Here is a 13,399-nt window from a genome sequence, read left to right as displayed (position 1 = left end):
CTGTGGGCCGTACCCGGCACAGACAATACCTGCGGTGAGGTTAACTCTTGAGAAGATATGCTGGGTTAATCTGAAAGACTCTTATTCGGTAATTCAATATCTGTTGATGAGTCTACACCCATTGGGAATTATAGACTCTGATTGTTAATGACGTCAGAAGGCCTAAAAGGTGACACAATAGAAAATACTTAATAAGATTTCAATTAATAGGATCTGAAATCACCACCACTCTAAAATGAAAATTGTTGAATCAGTTAATCCATGTTTTAAACTGTTTATAAATGTCCTTCTGTTTTGAATTTCCTTGTTTGTCTGTTTTATGTCCATTATGTCCATTTTCATATGAATGCATTTCTTGTATTAAAGGTGCTTTATGAATAGGGTTTATTATAGTTATTATAATTACTATTATCATTAGTAGTAGTGGTAGTAGTAATATTGTTATTATTACGGTAATGGACAGATTTCTTCTCTGAAAAAAGGTTTATTAAAAACAAATAAACAAAAAAACTTTACATTTACACACCCAAACTATCCAAACGGTCCAGCTTGTGTTTTTGCTTCAAAGTGTGTGCATGTAATTGATCTGTGAGCATGAACACTGACATAAACAACGTTTTAGTGGCGAAAAAATGATCAGGCTTTTCCATAATACGCTAGTGCTATATATCCCATTACTTTGTAACGCGTTTGAAACACATAATCATGTACTTATGTTCATTAAAACAAAGATAAAACACGATTTTAAATTTTATTTTCGTTTTTCCGTCAGGCAGCATCAGTACGTGCCCACTGATTTCTCTGCAGGCATTAATCCGGCCGCCTGCTGGTCCTTCCTCCTTTTCTACGTCCCTGAGCGAGGCCGGCGTCAAGATGGTGAGTCTTGTGCTGAAATATGAAGTAAAATCCGTCCATCATCGAGGCCATCCGTCCATCGGCACACATTTAATGCCCATGATGTGATCATATAAGTCTCCTCTATAATAAAATGTCCATATTGAGGTGATAGGAGACTTTAAGAGTAAATTTAGCGGCACCATCTGAATGCTATCCTACTAGGGTCTACCCGGACGTTACACACACTATATTTACCTGATTTTAGATGGCTTGTAAAGTTTCCATTCTGTGTTGTCGCCGCGTTTTGTTCACTACAGGCTCTCTTTAGCCTGCACAGCTGCTAAAACAGGTAGTTTTTGTGTTAAATCGGAGTTTAGTAGTCAATAAATGAACGAGAAGCTACTAGCGGCTAACGTTAGCATACACTACACTGATAGTCATGGCCAGGCCCTCATGTGAAGAAGAATACTGTACTACTGTAGTACTGCCAAGCTTTATCAACTGGAACATAGTCGTAAAAAAACTACGCTGCACTAAGGCCATGGTAGCGTTTAACTTTACAAGCTAGTGTAGCCAGTAAGTTAACCAACAAGCTGTCAGATAGTGTAACAAAGGTGATACCTGGCGAGGTTACATGAAATATAAGGCATCAGTCTCAGTTTTTAGAGCTGGGATTTGTTGTTAAAGGCTAAAAGTTAAGTGGTCATTGATATATTGTTTGATAATGAGCATCATCTTTTACTTTCTCCCATCTTCAGAATGACACAGTGACAGTCAGGACACGCAAGTTCATGACGAACCGGCTGCTTCAGAGGAAGCAAATGGTAAGTGTTAAACTCCTCTGTGCAGTGTTCATTGTCTTGAGCTGAGTTTTTTCTGTCAAATACTCATGTATTATCCGCCTGTTCCCTGTGTAGGTCGTCGATGTCCTGCATCCCGGCAAGGCCACAGTCCCCAAGACTGAAATCAGGGAGAAACTTGCCAAGATGTACAAGACCACCCCTGACGTTGTGTTCGTATTTGGCTTCAGGACTCAGTTTGGTGGCGGCAAGACCACAGGCTTTGCCATGGTGTACGACTCTCTAGACTACGCTAAGAAGAATGAGCCCAAACACAGACTGGCCAGAGTGAGTTTTGAACCACTGCATTTACATTAATGCTTTGATTCACAGATATTGATGTTTATCAGCAAAGGGCATCCCAGCTGACACATTCTGCAGCAGCAAGCGGCTGAAATGTTGTCAACCTCTGAACACTGCCTGTGTGAACAATGTGTGATGGCCACCTTGCTGTGCTGCTGTGGCTTCCATCATACATGTGTTCACACAGACAGATTAGCGGCCAGCTAATTAAGCTACTGTATTTTCAGCCAATAATCCACCCATTCATGAAGCTGTGCACGCCACTGCTTCAACACTTCCAACACTGTCCTGCCAACATTTCACAAAAAAGCTTTTGTTAACAAGTGAAGGGAATCTGTCCACAGAAACATTGTCAGAAGGCTGTTATTTTTTAAATGGAAACTAGGAAGTGTTGAGATAAATCAGTATTTAGTTATTTAGATGTTTAAAGTGAAAGGTGGAGGCAAGGTGAAAGGCAACTGAACGCTGGTATAATGTCAAAATGATTGTTAAAGACCATTTTCACTGTCTGTTGTTGCTCAAAACCATGCTGTCGCACTGCTCACACAGGCATCGTGGCTGTTCTAACCTGTTAACACAGGTGCAGAAAAAAGAAGTTGCATAATGCATATGGGCTGCTCATGCAGGCAGTGTGGCTTGGGTGAAATGCAGTATTTTGGGAAACTATTTTTGACTACAAGACACTTGCTTATATTTTAGAGGCTCTTAACTCTTCTCAGAGTTGACAGTCTGAATATTCTCCATTTTGCATGAACATTATATTGAGTAGTTTTCAGATGGCAGCAGAGCAGCCTTTGACAGTTACAAAGGTTGGATGACAGGTGCAATTGAAAGGTGTGAAGGTGTGAAAAGTTATAACCATGATATGCAATTGGATTGTCCATAATTTCCATCAGGCAGCATTAGGGGGAATGTTGAAAAAGCACATTCATTGGGGCGCACTTTAGATAATCTTGTTTAATGCAGATATTTGCACAGTTTGAGTTAATATTGTAATTAAAAGCGAGTCACCCAAGCTAAAACCTTAACACAGTGTTAAAGCATTTTCAAGTCTTTCAATCCATTTTGTGATGCGGTGCAGATGCATTGTTGCTATAAATGTCTGAAACGCCACCTATATAATCTTATGGTTGGCAATACATGATCAGATCAGTAGATTATGATTGTTAAACATTTGAGATTCATGTGCTAAAATTGAGCACTTGTTTATTTGTGTTCCTCAGCATGGTCTCTATGAGAAAAAGAAGACCTCAAGGAAACAGCGCAAGGAACGCAAGAACAGAATGAAGAAAGTACGAGGCATCAAGAAGGCCAGTGTGGGCGCTGCTGGCAAAAAGGTATTGTGACCGTTTCTACACGCTTTGTGCCAAGTAAACAGTCACTGAACACATTTGTAGTCCCTCGGCTCCTTACACAAAATCAAAATAAGTATTCCTGTGATAGTATGCCATAGGGGAATGGAATTTTGAAGGCGGAGGAAGGCATTATTGAATTCAGTGCACTTGATTCTTTCTTGATTTTCATTGCAACTCTTCTTTTCCTACCCTGCTAATCTTTATTTTTCCTCACTACTGTGACTGTTTTAATTTCCTTTGTCATCTTTCCAATCTTATCAAATGTTCTTCGGGAACTGTAGAAGGTAAATGTTGTGCATAAATAGACTAATTGCAGTGTGCAGATAATCAAGGAGTTAGAGATCTTAGTTAACCCCTCCCTTTACACCCTCACCTACCCATCTAATGACCCAGACACACCAAACTGAGATCAGAAGTAGTGGCGACAAAGGTGAACTGTTACGTCTCCTCATGTCATCGGTGTCTTGACCAAAAAGTTCCACTTGAAGACACCACAAAGACACTGGCCAGCCAGCACGTATGCTTTGCCCCTGCGTAAGAGGAAGTAACTTTCCACGTCAGCGTGCAGCAACAGTCTGTATTTGTCATCAAGTGGGGATAACCAGAAGACTGATAGGATGGATTCATGATGCTAGTTAGGAAATTATTGACCGAACAAAGACATTTCACTGTGCGCTAGCAAACAATAACCCAAAAAACAATCGTACCTAATATCACAAGTTTGGATCTCACACCCTCTTAAGTCGTTTCTTTGCTGTCCTCACTTCTGATTCTCCTCATGCGCGAAGATGACCCGCTAATCAGTCATTCCTCTCACCAACTGGCTCTGACGCTGATTCAACATGTTGAATTGGCCCCAAAAAAGCCCAACCAGTGCCAACGGTGCCGCACACACCACAAAAACTAGAGCAAGCGATAGTCACAGCCCGACATACATTAATAGCCGACGGTCGTCTTGGTGTGTCAGGGACCTAAGAGCCAGAGCCTTAATACTTCCCCCTTTGGATGTACGTGATGCATCCAACATGAGGATTTGACCCACTGTTGAATACTTACATGGTGATCCCTTCTGTTATACTAATAATTACTAGTTTGACCTGAAAACTAATAGTGTTTTAGATCCCTTTTTAAAACCTAATGAGTGTGAGGAGATCCTTCAACCATTACAGGAAGAATTTTTAAAAAAAAATGCAGTACTAATCTGTGAAAACTCCGGGTGTAGTTTTTGTTTCAGTGACACCCTGCATACTCCTCTACCCTCTATGACACCAATCACTGGCTATAAGTCACCTGGAATAGATCTCTGAATTGCAAAACTCAGCCAGACTGTTAAAGCTGCATCAGTAAAAGCTCCAGCACAGCTGGCTTGTAAAGTATTGACACTGTACAGCACGTCCACCCTGGTTTTCATTGGCATGGTTCTAAATGTGTGAGATGACCTGTGGAGTGCAGCTTGTACGAATCCATTCAGAGATCTTTTCTACTCCATGTTTCAGTTTTTCAATGTGTTAACATTTTTGTTCCATCTTTTTTTTTTCTTGATTTCGCTTCCCATGGATTTCTTTTGCAGAAATGAGGTGTCATTGTGCAGGTATAGAAGCAGAACAAGCATGGTGTGCCATTGTGTTGCACATCAAAAGCTGATAAAGCTGAGCTGTGCTATGCATGTCACGCGTTACTTCTCCCCCCCGCAGTTTTTCCTTCAGTGTTTTCCCACCTTCCCATGTTGAATCAAACTCCCTGCTAATAGGTTTTCCCTTCTACCCCAGTCTTCTGTACCTCTGTCTCTGCTATAATGGGCTCATCCATTAGGCTGTGCCCACTCTGCCTCATATTTAAACAGACATATAGGCTTTGATTATGCTTCAGACCTGTAGTTAAGTTAGACCTGTTAGTTAATAGAAGCAGAACCTGGGTGTAGCATGTGGATCTTAGGTTTTCTAGTGTGTTGAGTGTGGGGCGGTTGAACTAAAAGCCTGCTAGTGTGTGAATTTCTCACTGCAATGCGTTTTCTGAAAGTGTGAAGTCATAATGGTAAAGTTTCTATTAATTATAATGTTTGGGTTTAAACTGTTTCTCACCTAATACTACTGTTAAACATTTGTCGGCACAGTTTGTGTGCTCTAATTTTATAATATTGCATCGTCAAGGAAGTTAATTTGTTTAAATTAAATAAGCTCTTGTATTAATTTTTCCATATTCTCCCCACAGTGAGCCTGGACAGCCAGGGAGGGTCTTCGTGCTCAAGATGTTCTTGTATATTGTCATCAAATAAACTTTGGAAAAAATTGGAAAAAAACATCTCTTGTCCTTGTGTATATTCATTTGAACAACCGTTTATTTCATCCCTAAATTTTTTGAGTTCAGCTCATCTTTTAAGCCTCATGGCTGTAAAACAAGTCTGTAGGTGTTGTAGTGTCTCTGTGAAAGATTGGATTCCTGCTTGTGTTTACACCAGACAGTTGGCAGCCAGGATCCACGACTCAAGGTGACTTAAGTTGTATTTGTAGGCTGCTGAATGACAGCTATGCACAAGCTGCTTACATGGCTGTGATACTAGTTTATTGCATATCTGGGGAATCCAGGATGGTGTTCAGTACACGATAGGCAATATTTGCTTCAAGCTTCTGAAATTGCACAAACTCGGAACTGTGTTGATAGTGACATCTAGTGGATTTGCAGTGACATTACATCAAAGCAGCCAAATAACTGATCTTATTGTCAGCCAGGTATTAACCAGGTTCGGTCTGTCCAGTGGAGACCCTTAAGTGGGATTATAAAGAGTTTCTAATTTTATTTTCTTAGAGTGTTAATCAAAATACATGCCGACCACTTTGAGGCACGTTCTGTGTATTTTGTACATTTATTTTAATTTTTCTTTATTTATTGGTATCTTGTGTCCCATAACACAGTGGTTCCCAACTGGTCCAGCCACAGGGACCTGATTTGTCCTTAGTCATTAGTTTAAGGTCCACACAGCTGAATTTGGACATGTCATTGAGGTAGTTTGCTGCCTGTCATTCACTCACTCTACAGCAGTAAACGGCACATAAAAATGAAAGCTCTGTGCTGGATCTTCGCTGTACTTCAAAATAAAGTTTACGAACTTAACACATTCACAAGTCACTCAGGGTCCATTCTGAACGGACTTGGAACCCACCAATCCAGAACCACTGCCATAACATACCTGCAAATGTTGGAGTTATGGTTTTAGATTTATTCAAATATCTAACTGTAGTAACCCAAATGGCCACATGAGGACTCCCTTCACCCAACAAAATACATACAGTCAGCTACACTGGAGCCATTACTTAAAGTATTTACCTGTTGGATAAAGTATTCATCAGCAGTTCATTCTAGAGGCAGAGTCCCTGATGGCTAAATTGTATTAATGCAAAGATAAGGCGGCCTGTGTGTGGACTTTTGCCTTTCTCTGTTTATAAACACCATTTGGAACAGAACAGATATCCCTCTTTGCGGCGTGACCTTTTCAGATAATTTGCATAGAAATACCCTGAGAGAGTGTGTAAATGAAGTGATTAAAATGCCAGGGAATGGTCTGTCCTCAGGGTAACCCCCCCTGCCTTCCCATGTCTCCCATTCTTTTATGGATATCAGCGTTTCCTCATGTCGGAGCTGCAGGAGCTGCAACCAGGTCTGTCTTTAGGGAGTTTGTCTTTTTGGTTTCAGACTGGGAGAAATGTTTACTTCATAAAAGAACCTGAAGAGAAAGGTGAAAGTGTTACAGAAGTTACAGCGCTTGTTTTATTTATAATGAATACTCACATACGTCTAGAGAAATTACAATCTGCCGTGCGCTGGAGTGCCAGAAATGATAACTTGTGACCTTCACTTTCAGGTGCATTATTATTAGAGGCTGCACTTAAGCTCTGTGTAATACATATTATATATAATTGCCTTCATCCCTGCAATTTGACATATTTTCATGCCTCTACATGGTCTTGAATGTAGGCCAGACACTTCTCCACCAGAGTCCTCAGTGCCTTCACCACCAGGAAAAAAAGGGAAAACAGTAGCTTGGAGGCACTTCCATTGACACATTTTGAGTTGTGGGCCCTTCTTTCCCAGTAGAAGGGCCTATATATACCCAGCATCCCCTGTGGGCTTTTCTTCAATCGATGCCAGCCGGCTAAGATTAAACACTGACAGTTTATCAAGATAATTTGGACTCCCAACACAACAGAAACAGGAGTTACTGTATCAAGAACCCCACTGATTAAGTGGACAGCGAACTGGTGTGAAGGTGAATATATTAAAGGAAAACACAATTTTCTGCAGAGCGCAGGGACATCCAACATGTTGGCGCCCGAGTAATTATACATTATGTTTTCCTCAACAGAATCCTAAACCCGCTATGACCCAGAAAATAGCAGGCGGATTCATTTATCTCAGCTAAAGTGTACGTTGGTGAGCATGAGATTGGGTGGGTTGCATAGGTGTGGAGGATAAAAAGAGGGTGCAAGGGGACAGAAAAAGGAAAAAAGGAGTGGGGTCTCTCGCAGCTCTGCGGTGCTCTACTGGTGTGTGGTTGTGGGAGGTTTGACATAAGTGGAGCTTTCAACCCAGGGACTGGTAACAGATGGTGTTGGGAAATTAAGCTCCTCTCTCCACAGCCCTGTCGGTCCGTCCCAGGAGTCTCTGCCGCTCTGTCTTTGTCTCTCTCCCTCTCTCTTCTCGTGTCCCTGCAGCATGTTTTTTCAGTGTCTCACTCACTCTTCTTGCTCCTGTTTCTTATCTTCCAGCTCCCTGCTTTGTTTCGTTGTTGGCGAGTCAAAATCTCTCCACACTCACAAAGAGGATGACATCAGTAGGATAGGTAGCAGGGTAATTATTAGGAGAGTAGCAGGAAGAAATAAACTGAAAAGATGAGTTACTGATAAGCGATAAAGGGTTGAGGATGGAGATGAGAGATAATTCAGACATTGGTGATGCATAGGATTGAGGTGCAAATGTAATGCAGGCTTCCGTGCAGGCACACTGTACGCCAGCTGCAGTCTCAGCATCAGGATTCTGTGCCGAGGGCCTCCAGGGATCCCCGTGCACACCGAATCAAACCAAATAAAGCACTATATTCACCTCTGATTTCCTTTAGGGCAGGAAGGAGCTCTGTAATGAGAATATTCCTCTGCCTGTTTGTACAACAAAAGTGTTTTTGCAGTCCGGTTTATGATAGATGGTTGTGAGGAACACATGTTTACGCCCTCACAACAGGTGCAGTTTTAATGGCCTGTCTCTCTCCATGCAGGGAGTTGAGTTGTGGTATTATAAGGAGAAAATGGACATAATTCCTGATGACTCACTGTGTGCTTTTGCCAGCACATCCGTGCACATATTAATGGCTGCAGTAGAAGTCAAAGACAATGGTCTTGCTGTTCTCCATGTTGCAATATTGCGTGTACCAGTTCGTTGATGTGTAACAATGTGGTTCGAAACTGGACACAATATAGTGGTTCTGTTTATAGCCGTTTTATATTTGATGCTCTACCACATGCAGGTTTGTAACTGCTAAGCTGGGCATTGTTTGTTTTGCAACCATCAGCTCCAAACTGTATGTTTTCAGTGGCTCTGTGAACATTTTTTTGCAAGGGGCAACTTGGTGCTGTAAAGTGTGGCCGGGCATTCGAGGATGCTATGCATCTTAATGAGGTATGTCTCTCTTGTTGGCCTCAGCAGGGGAATCATCACAGCTCATTTTGCAGTCCTGCAGTGTCCTATCAGCTTTGGCAGCCTGCACTAAGTTCACTCCATCTGCCAGTTGCTAGGTGCTGATATATAAAATGATCTGTGCCTTGGTAGCCCCTGAGCACCAGGGAAGTGATTTGCTTTTGAGGACAAACTGTGTTTCGTGAATCCTAATTATCCTCTTTGCATCACCAGCCTGACATGGTTTTGTCATTTATCCCTCTCTGGAAGCGGCAGACTGAGGGAGAGGAAGGAAGGGAAAAAAAACGTCAGAGACTGCAGCAAACTACATCTGCCCAAACAGACAGAGCTCCCATGGATATACTGTATAGTCGCTGAAATGCAACAATGGTATTTTCCATCAATCCATTTTTCACGGGTTCAGGGAGAGGTGAAAAAAATGATACCTGCTGTCTAATTCTGGCACTCTACCCAGTGTGCACATGTGAAAAATCACTTCTCGGTTTCAATCATGTGAGGTGTATTGAAACCACTCTGTGGCCTTTTTTTCAGACTGCGAACATGCTGTCTGAGACTCAGAGGACATCAGACCGGTGTAAAAGCGTGTCAGCCCACCTACCGCCACACCACCCATCTACATCCTCAGGAATTCTGTTCATTTTTTGTTAGTGTGGAAGGATAGTCTGTGGAGCGGGAAGAAAGGGGAGAATAATGTAGACGGCTGTAAAGGGGCTTGGCTGAAGGGGAGGTAAAGGAGAGAGGGAGAATCGGGAGGGTGCGGTAATGAGAAAGGGCAGCAGATGTGAGTGACAGTATGATGGAATGCTCTATGTGATAGCCATGCTGTACTCTCCAGACTGGGAGGTGTGTGTGTGAGTGTGTGTGCACTTACTGAGGAATCATGTGTGCGTGTGTGTGTCCTTGGGTTTTAGAGAAAGGATATCAGGTTTCTGCAAAAATACAGATATATGCATATCATTCTCCAGGCAATTCATCTTTGTCCATCAATTCGCTAATTACATTGAACTGCACCACAATGCCACACAATGTAGCATAACTACATTGCCGTTATAATGTCACACAGATATATTTGTCGCAGCTGTGGTGAGCTCTTGTTGCCATGCATTATTCTTGACATGATGTTAATATTTTTGTTACTCTTTGGCTTCTTATTCAATTTCATTCGTGAGAAGATCGGCACCACTCTCATGTTTGTACACTGCTGCCAGCAACTGGCTAATTAGCTTAGCACAAAGACTGGAAACAAGGGGAAACAGCTAGCCTCACTCGTAGACTGTATAATATAATGGACATAGCTACTGTGACGTCACCCACTGGTCTGTGGAGTTCAGCATTTCAGCCATCATCTTGGTTTTTTGGAGCCAGAAGTCACCATATTTGGAGTAGATGTCCCATGTACAAAAGGAATGTCCTTGCTGCAGCGGCCGTGGGTTTGATTCTAGCCTGCAGCCCTTTGCTGCATGTCATCACCTCTCTGTCCTCCTTTCACACTTAATACTGTCATATCGATTAAAGGCAAAATCCTCCCAAAAATAGTATAAAAATGTGGGGAGCTGTGGAGGATCAAGGGATGAATCTGACTCATAGACTCTAGTGACATCTTGCAGACAACCTGTCACTCAAGCGGCCCCGCCCTTAAATATACATAACTTTGAGCCTTAATAAAATGTAAAGGGGTGAGTAATATAAAAACATACAGTTGTCATGAATGTTGAAATTAGATATAAACCATTACCGTTTTTGTACCAGGCTGTAAACATGACTAGTTCCGCTATAAACTTTGGCATTTTAACATGGGGGCTATTGGGATTTACTCTGTTTTGGAGCCAGCCTTAAGTGGCCGTTTGATGAACTGCAGTTTTTTGCACTTCCGCAAAGGCTGTATTTTTCAGCCCGGGAGCTAGTTGCTCTGTCCAGAGCTAAATAAATCTGCCTACCAGCACCTCTAAAACTCACTAACAGTTAATTCAATTCTTTAAAGGTATACTATGCAGGATTTTCCTGATAAAAAAGGCATAGAGAAGTAGTCCCTCTCAATCATCACTTGTGACCCATTACAGTGTGTTCACACCGGGCACGAGTAAAATATTCGCCTCGCTCTACTCGCACGAGTTTGACCTCTGGAATATTTGTTTTTACTCTCAACATTCACGCGAGTCATTCGCGCGAGTAACAGTGTGTTCACACCGCTAGTAAATCAGACAAGTATGCCGGCCGGAAAGCAAGCTATATCGGTTGTGCTAACTGGGGCTAATGCTAGTGCTAACTTTGTTGATAGAAACGTACAGCCGATAGTTGGAATCAATTCCTAAAACTTACCAGGCAGACCAACCTCCTCACTCACTGTCTTCCATGCCAGGTCTTGCCAGGCCAAGCTTATAATTTGGGGACGTAACGTCATAAAGCTCAGGGTGGCCACAAACAGCTATCATTAGCTTGTCCTCCATTTTCGGAACAACGCGGGGCAGTTGTTGACCATTGAGGTCCATCCAGATGTGGCAGAGAAGTGTGTGCAGGCTACCTGTGTTCTCCATAACCCAGACACCTGCAGTGAGGGCGAGCATCCCAGTCGCCGTAGGTGAAGTGGAGCCTGCATTGAATATTAGCACCAAAATAAATATCCATCTGTCTCTGTTGAGTTTTTTGCGTGTGAAAATAAATAAATGTTCACTGTATCCAGCAAGTCACATGTTGCTTGAATGAATGTTGTTTATTACAACGGCAGCAGCACGTCAGTGACGTCGGTGACGACAGGAAAATCTCACAGCTGATAGGCTGCCCCGACACAGCATCAAGCGAATATTTCGCTCAGTTCAATATTTTGAACTTGCGCGAAGAGGCGAATGACGCAAATTTCGCGTGTTTGCTTCATTCGCGTCGCGCGATTCGCGTCATTCGCGCCGCTGACACAAATTCGCGTCTGTTCGCGTCTTTACATTGACTTTGTATGTAATCTTATCGTGCGAAAAATTCGCCTCGCCCGGTGTGAACACACTGTTAGCATGTGAAGGTGTGTTTATCCTAAGAGACTCTGCCCACTGCCTGTATTTTCTTATTTCTTTTTATTTTGCTTTGTTTGCAATGTTCATGAATACAGCGCGCAGGTGAAGTCAGGACTTCACAAAGGGGTAACAACCAGGTTATCAATGACACCTCACGGCAAGAAGGTTCCTGGTTTAAACCTGGGACGGGTGTCCCCTGTGCAGAGTCTGCATGTTTTTCCGGGTACTCCGGCTTTCTCCCACAGTCCAAAGACATGCAGGTTTATTGGTGACACTAAATTGGCCGTATGTGTGAATGGTTTTCTGTCTCTATGTGTCAGCCCTGTGATAGTCTAGTGACTTGTCTAGGGTGTAACCAGCCTCTCGCCCAGTGTCAGCTGTTTCCCCTTTTCCTCGTCTTTAAGCTAAGCTAAGCTAACTGCCTTTTGTCTGTTAGCTTCATATTTACTCACTAAACAAAATGTTAAATATCAACAACTGTAGTGTAAAAATGACAAGATGCGGTTTTATGAGAGTAAAGTGCCAATTTTTTCTTGGTTTCAGCCTTATGCTAAACTATGCTAATAAGCTTATGCCGCTGTCTGTAGCTTCATATTTTAAAGTAGTGTATCACACACTTTGGCTCCATATGCATTTCTCTTTTATTTAGAATCTGAAGAAAAATGCAACTGAATGAAGCCATTGTGTGACACTTATTTCCTACTTTCAGTTAAACTTCCAGTGATCAGCACCTCACTACGACCCTTGGTATGTGTTAGTTTTCTACATTGTAGCTTCAGATTTAACAGATTGATATGTGAGTGTTATGCTCAGCGTGTCATCTAACTCTCAGCAGAAAAGCAAATCAGGGCATTTTCCTAATTATTGAACTGTTCCCTAAAATATCTTGGTCCCACTCTTCAGATGCCATTTATAGTTTCTTGTAGGCTTTAGACATCTTTGTGAATCCAGTAGTGATGAAAAAAGAATCAAGTTATAAAAAGCACAGATAAATTACATCCCACAGACCCAAATGGTTTCTAACTTATCCTTATTGTAGGCACATTAACTGCATATGGACAAATTTATAGATTCAATTTATGAACAAAAAGCTCCCTCGAGCTCGAGCCCGGTCCAGTTTTCTTCAATCAATGAAACAAATTTGTGTTTGGGACTTAACGTTGCATCATGCAGCTTCCAAAGTACCAATATGACTGTGGTGCATGGTTTTCCGATAGCAGTCTAAAACCAAATTGTCTCAGTCTCTTGTGAGCGCACAGCAGTTTGATATAGTCTCTTTATATCATCGGAGGACGCGGTCAAATTGTAATGGACTTAATTCCTCGTAAGGATGGGACAAGGTTGTGTTTGGACTGCACACAGCACTTGGCTGTCTCTA

General features: G+C 42.2%; 1 protein-coding gene across 3 annotated transcripts in view; it reads left to right on the top strand.

Moving 5' to 3' along the window:
* Window positions 1-773: 773 nt before the first annotated feature.
* rps24 (ribosomal protein S24) overlaps window positions 774-13,399 on the top strand; it is a 135,056-nt gene continuing 122,430 nt past the window's right edge. The window contains exons 1-6 of one of the 3 annotated variants that reach the window (XM_033614078.1): window positions 774-876; window positions 1,596-1,661; window positions 1,755-1,964; window positions 3,203-3,316; window positions 4,905-4,925; window positions 5,546-5,635. In XM_033614078.1, coding sequence (XP_033469969.1) covers window positions 874-876; window positions 1,596-1,661; window positions 1,755-1,964; window positions 3,203-3,316; window positions 4,905-4,910 — 399 coding nt within the window. In that variant the 5' untranslated portion in view covers window positions 774-873 and the 3' untranslated portion in view covers window positions 4,911-4,925; window positions 5,546-5,635. Of the gene's footprint in view, window positions 877-1,595; window positions 1,662-1,754; window positions 1,965-3,202; window positions 3,317-4,904; window positions 4,926-5,545; window positions 5,636-13,399 lie in introns of those variants that run through there. The other 2 variants (XM_033614080.1, XM_078176329.1) reach the window with 2 other exon arrangements.

This window comes from Epinephelus lanceolatus, chromosome 17 (genome assembly GCF_041903045.1).
Source record: "Epinephelus lanceolatus isolate andai-2023 chromosome 17, ASM4190304v1, whole genome shotgun sequence".
Lineage (NCBI taxonomy): Eukaryota > Metazoa > Chordata > Actinopteri > Perciformes > Serranidae > Epinephelus > Epinephelus lanceolatus.
The sequence above is the reverse complement of the archived record's forward strand: the minus strand, read 5'-3'. Positions and strand labels throughout refer to the sequence as shown.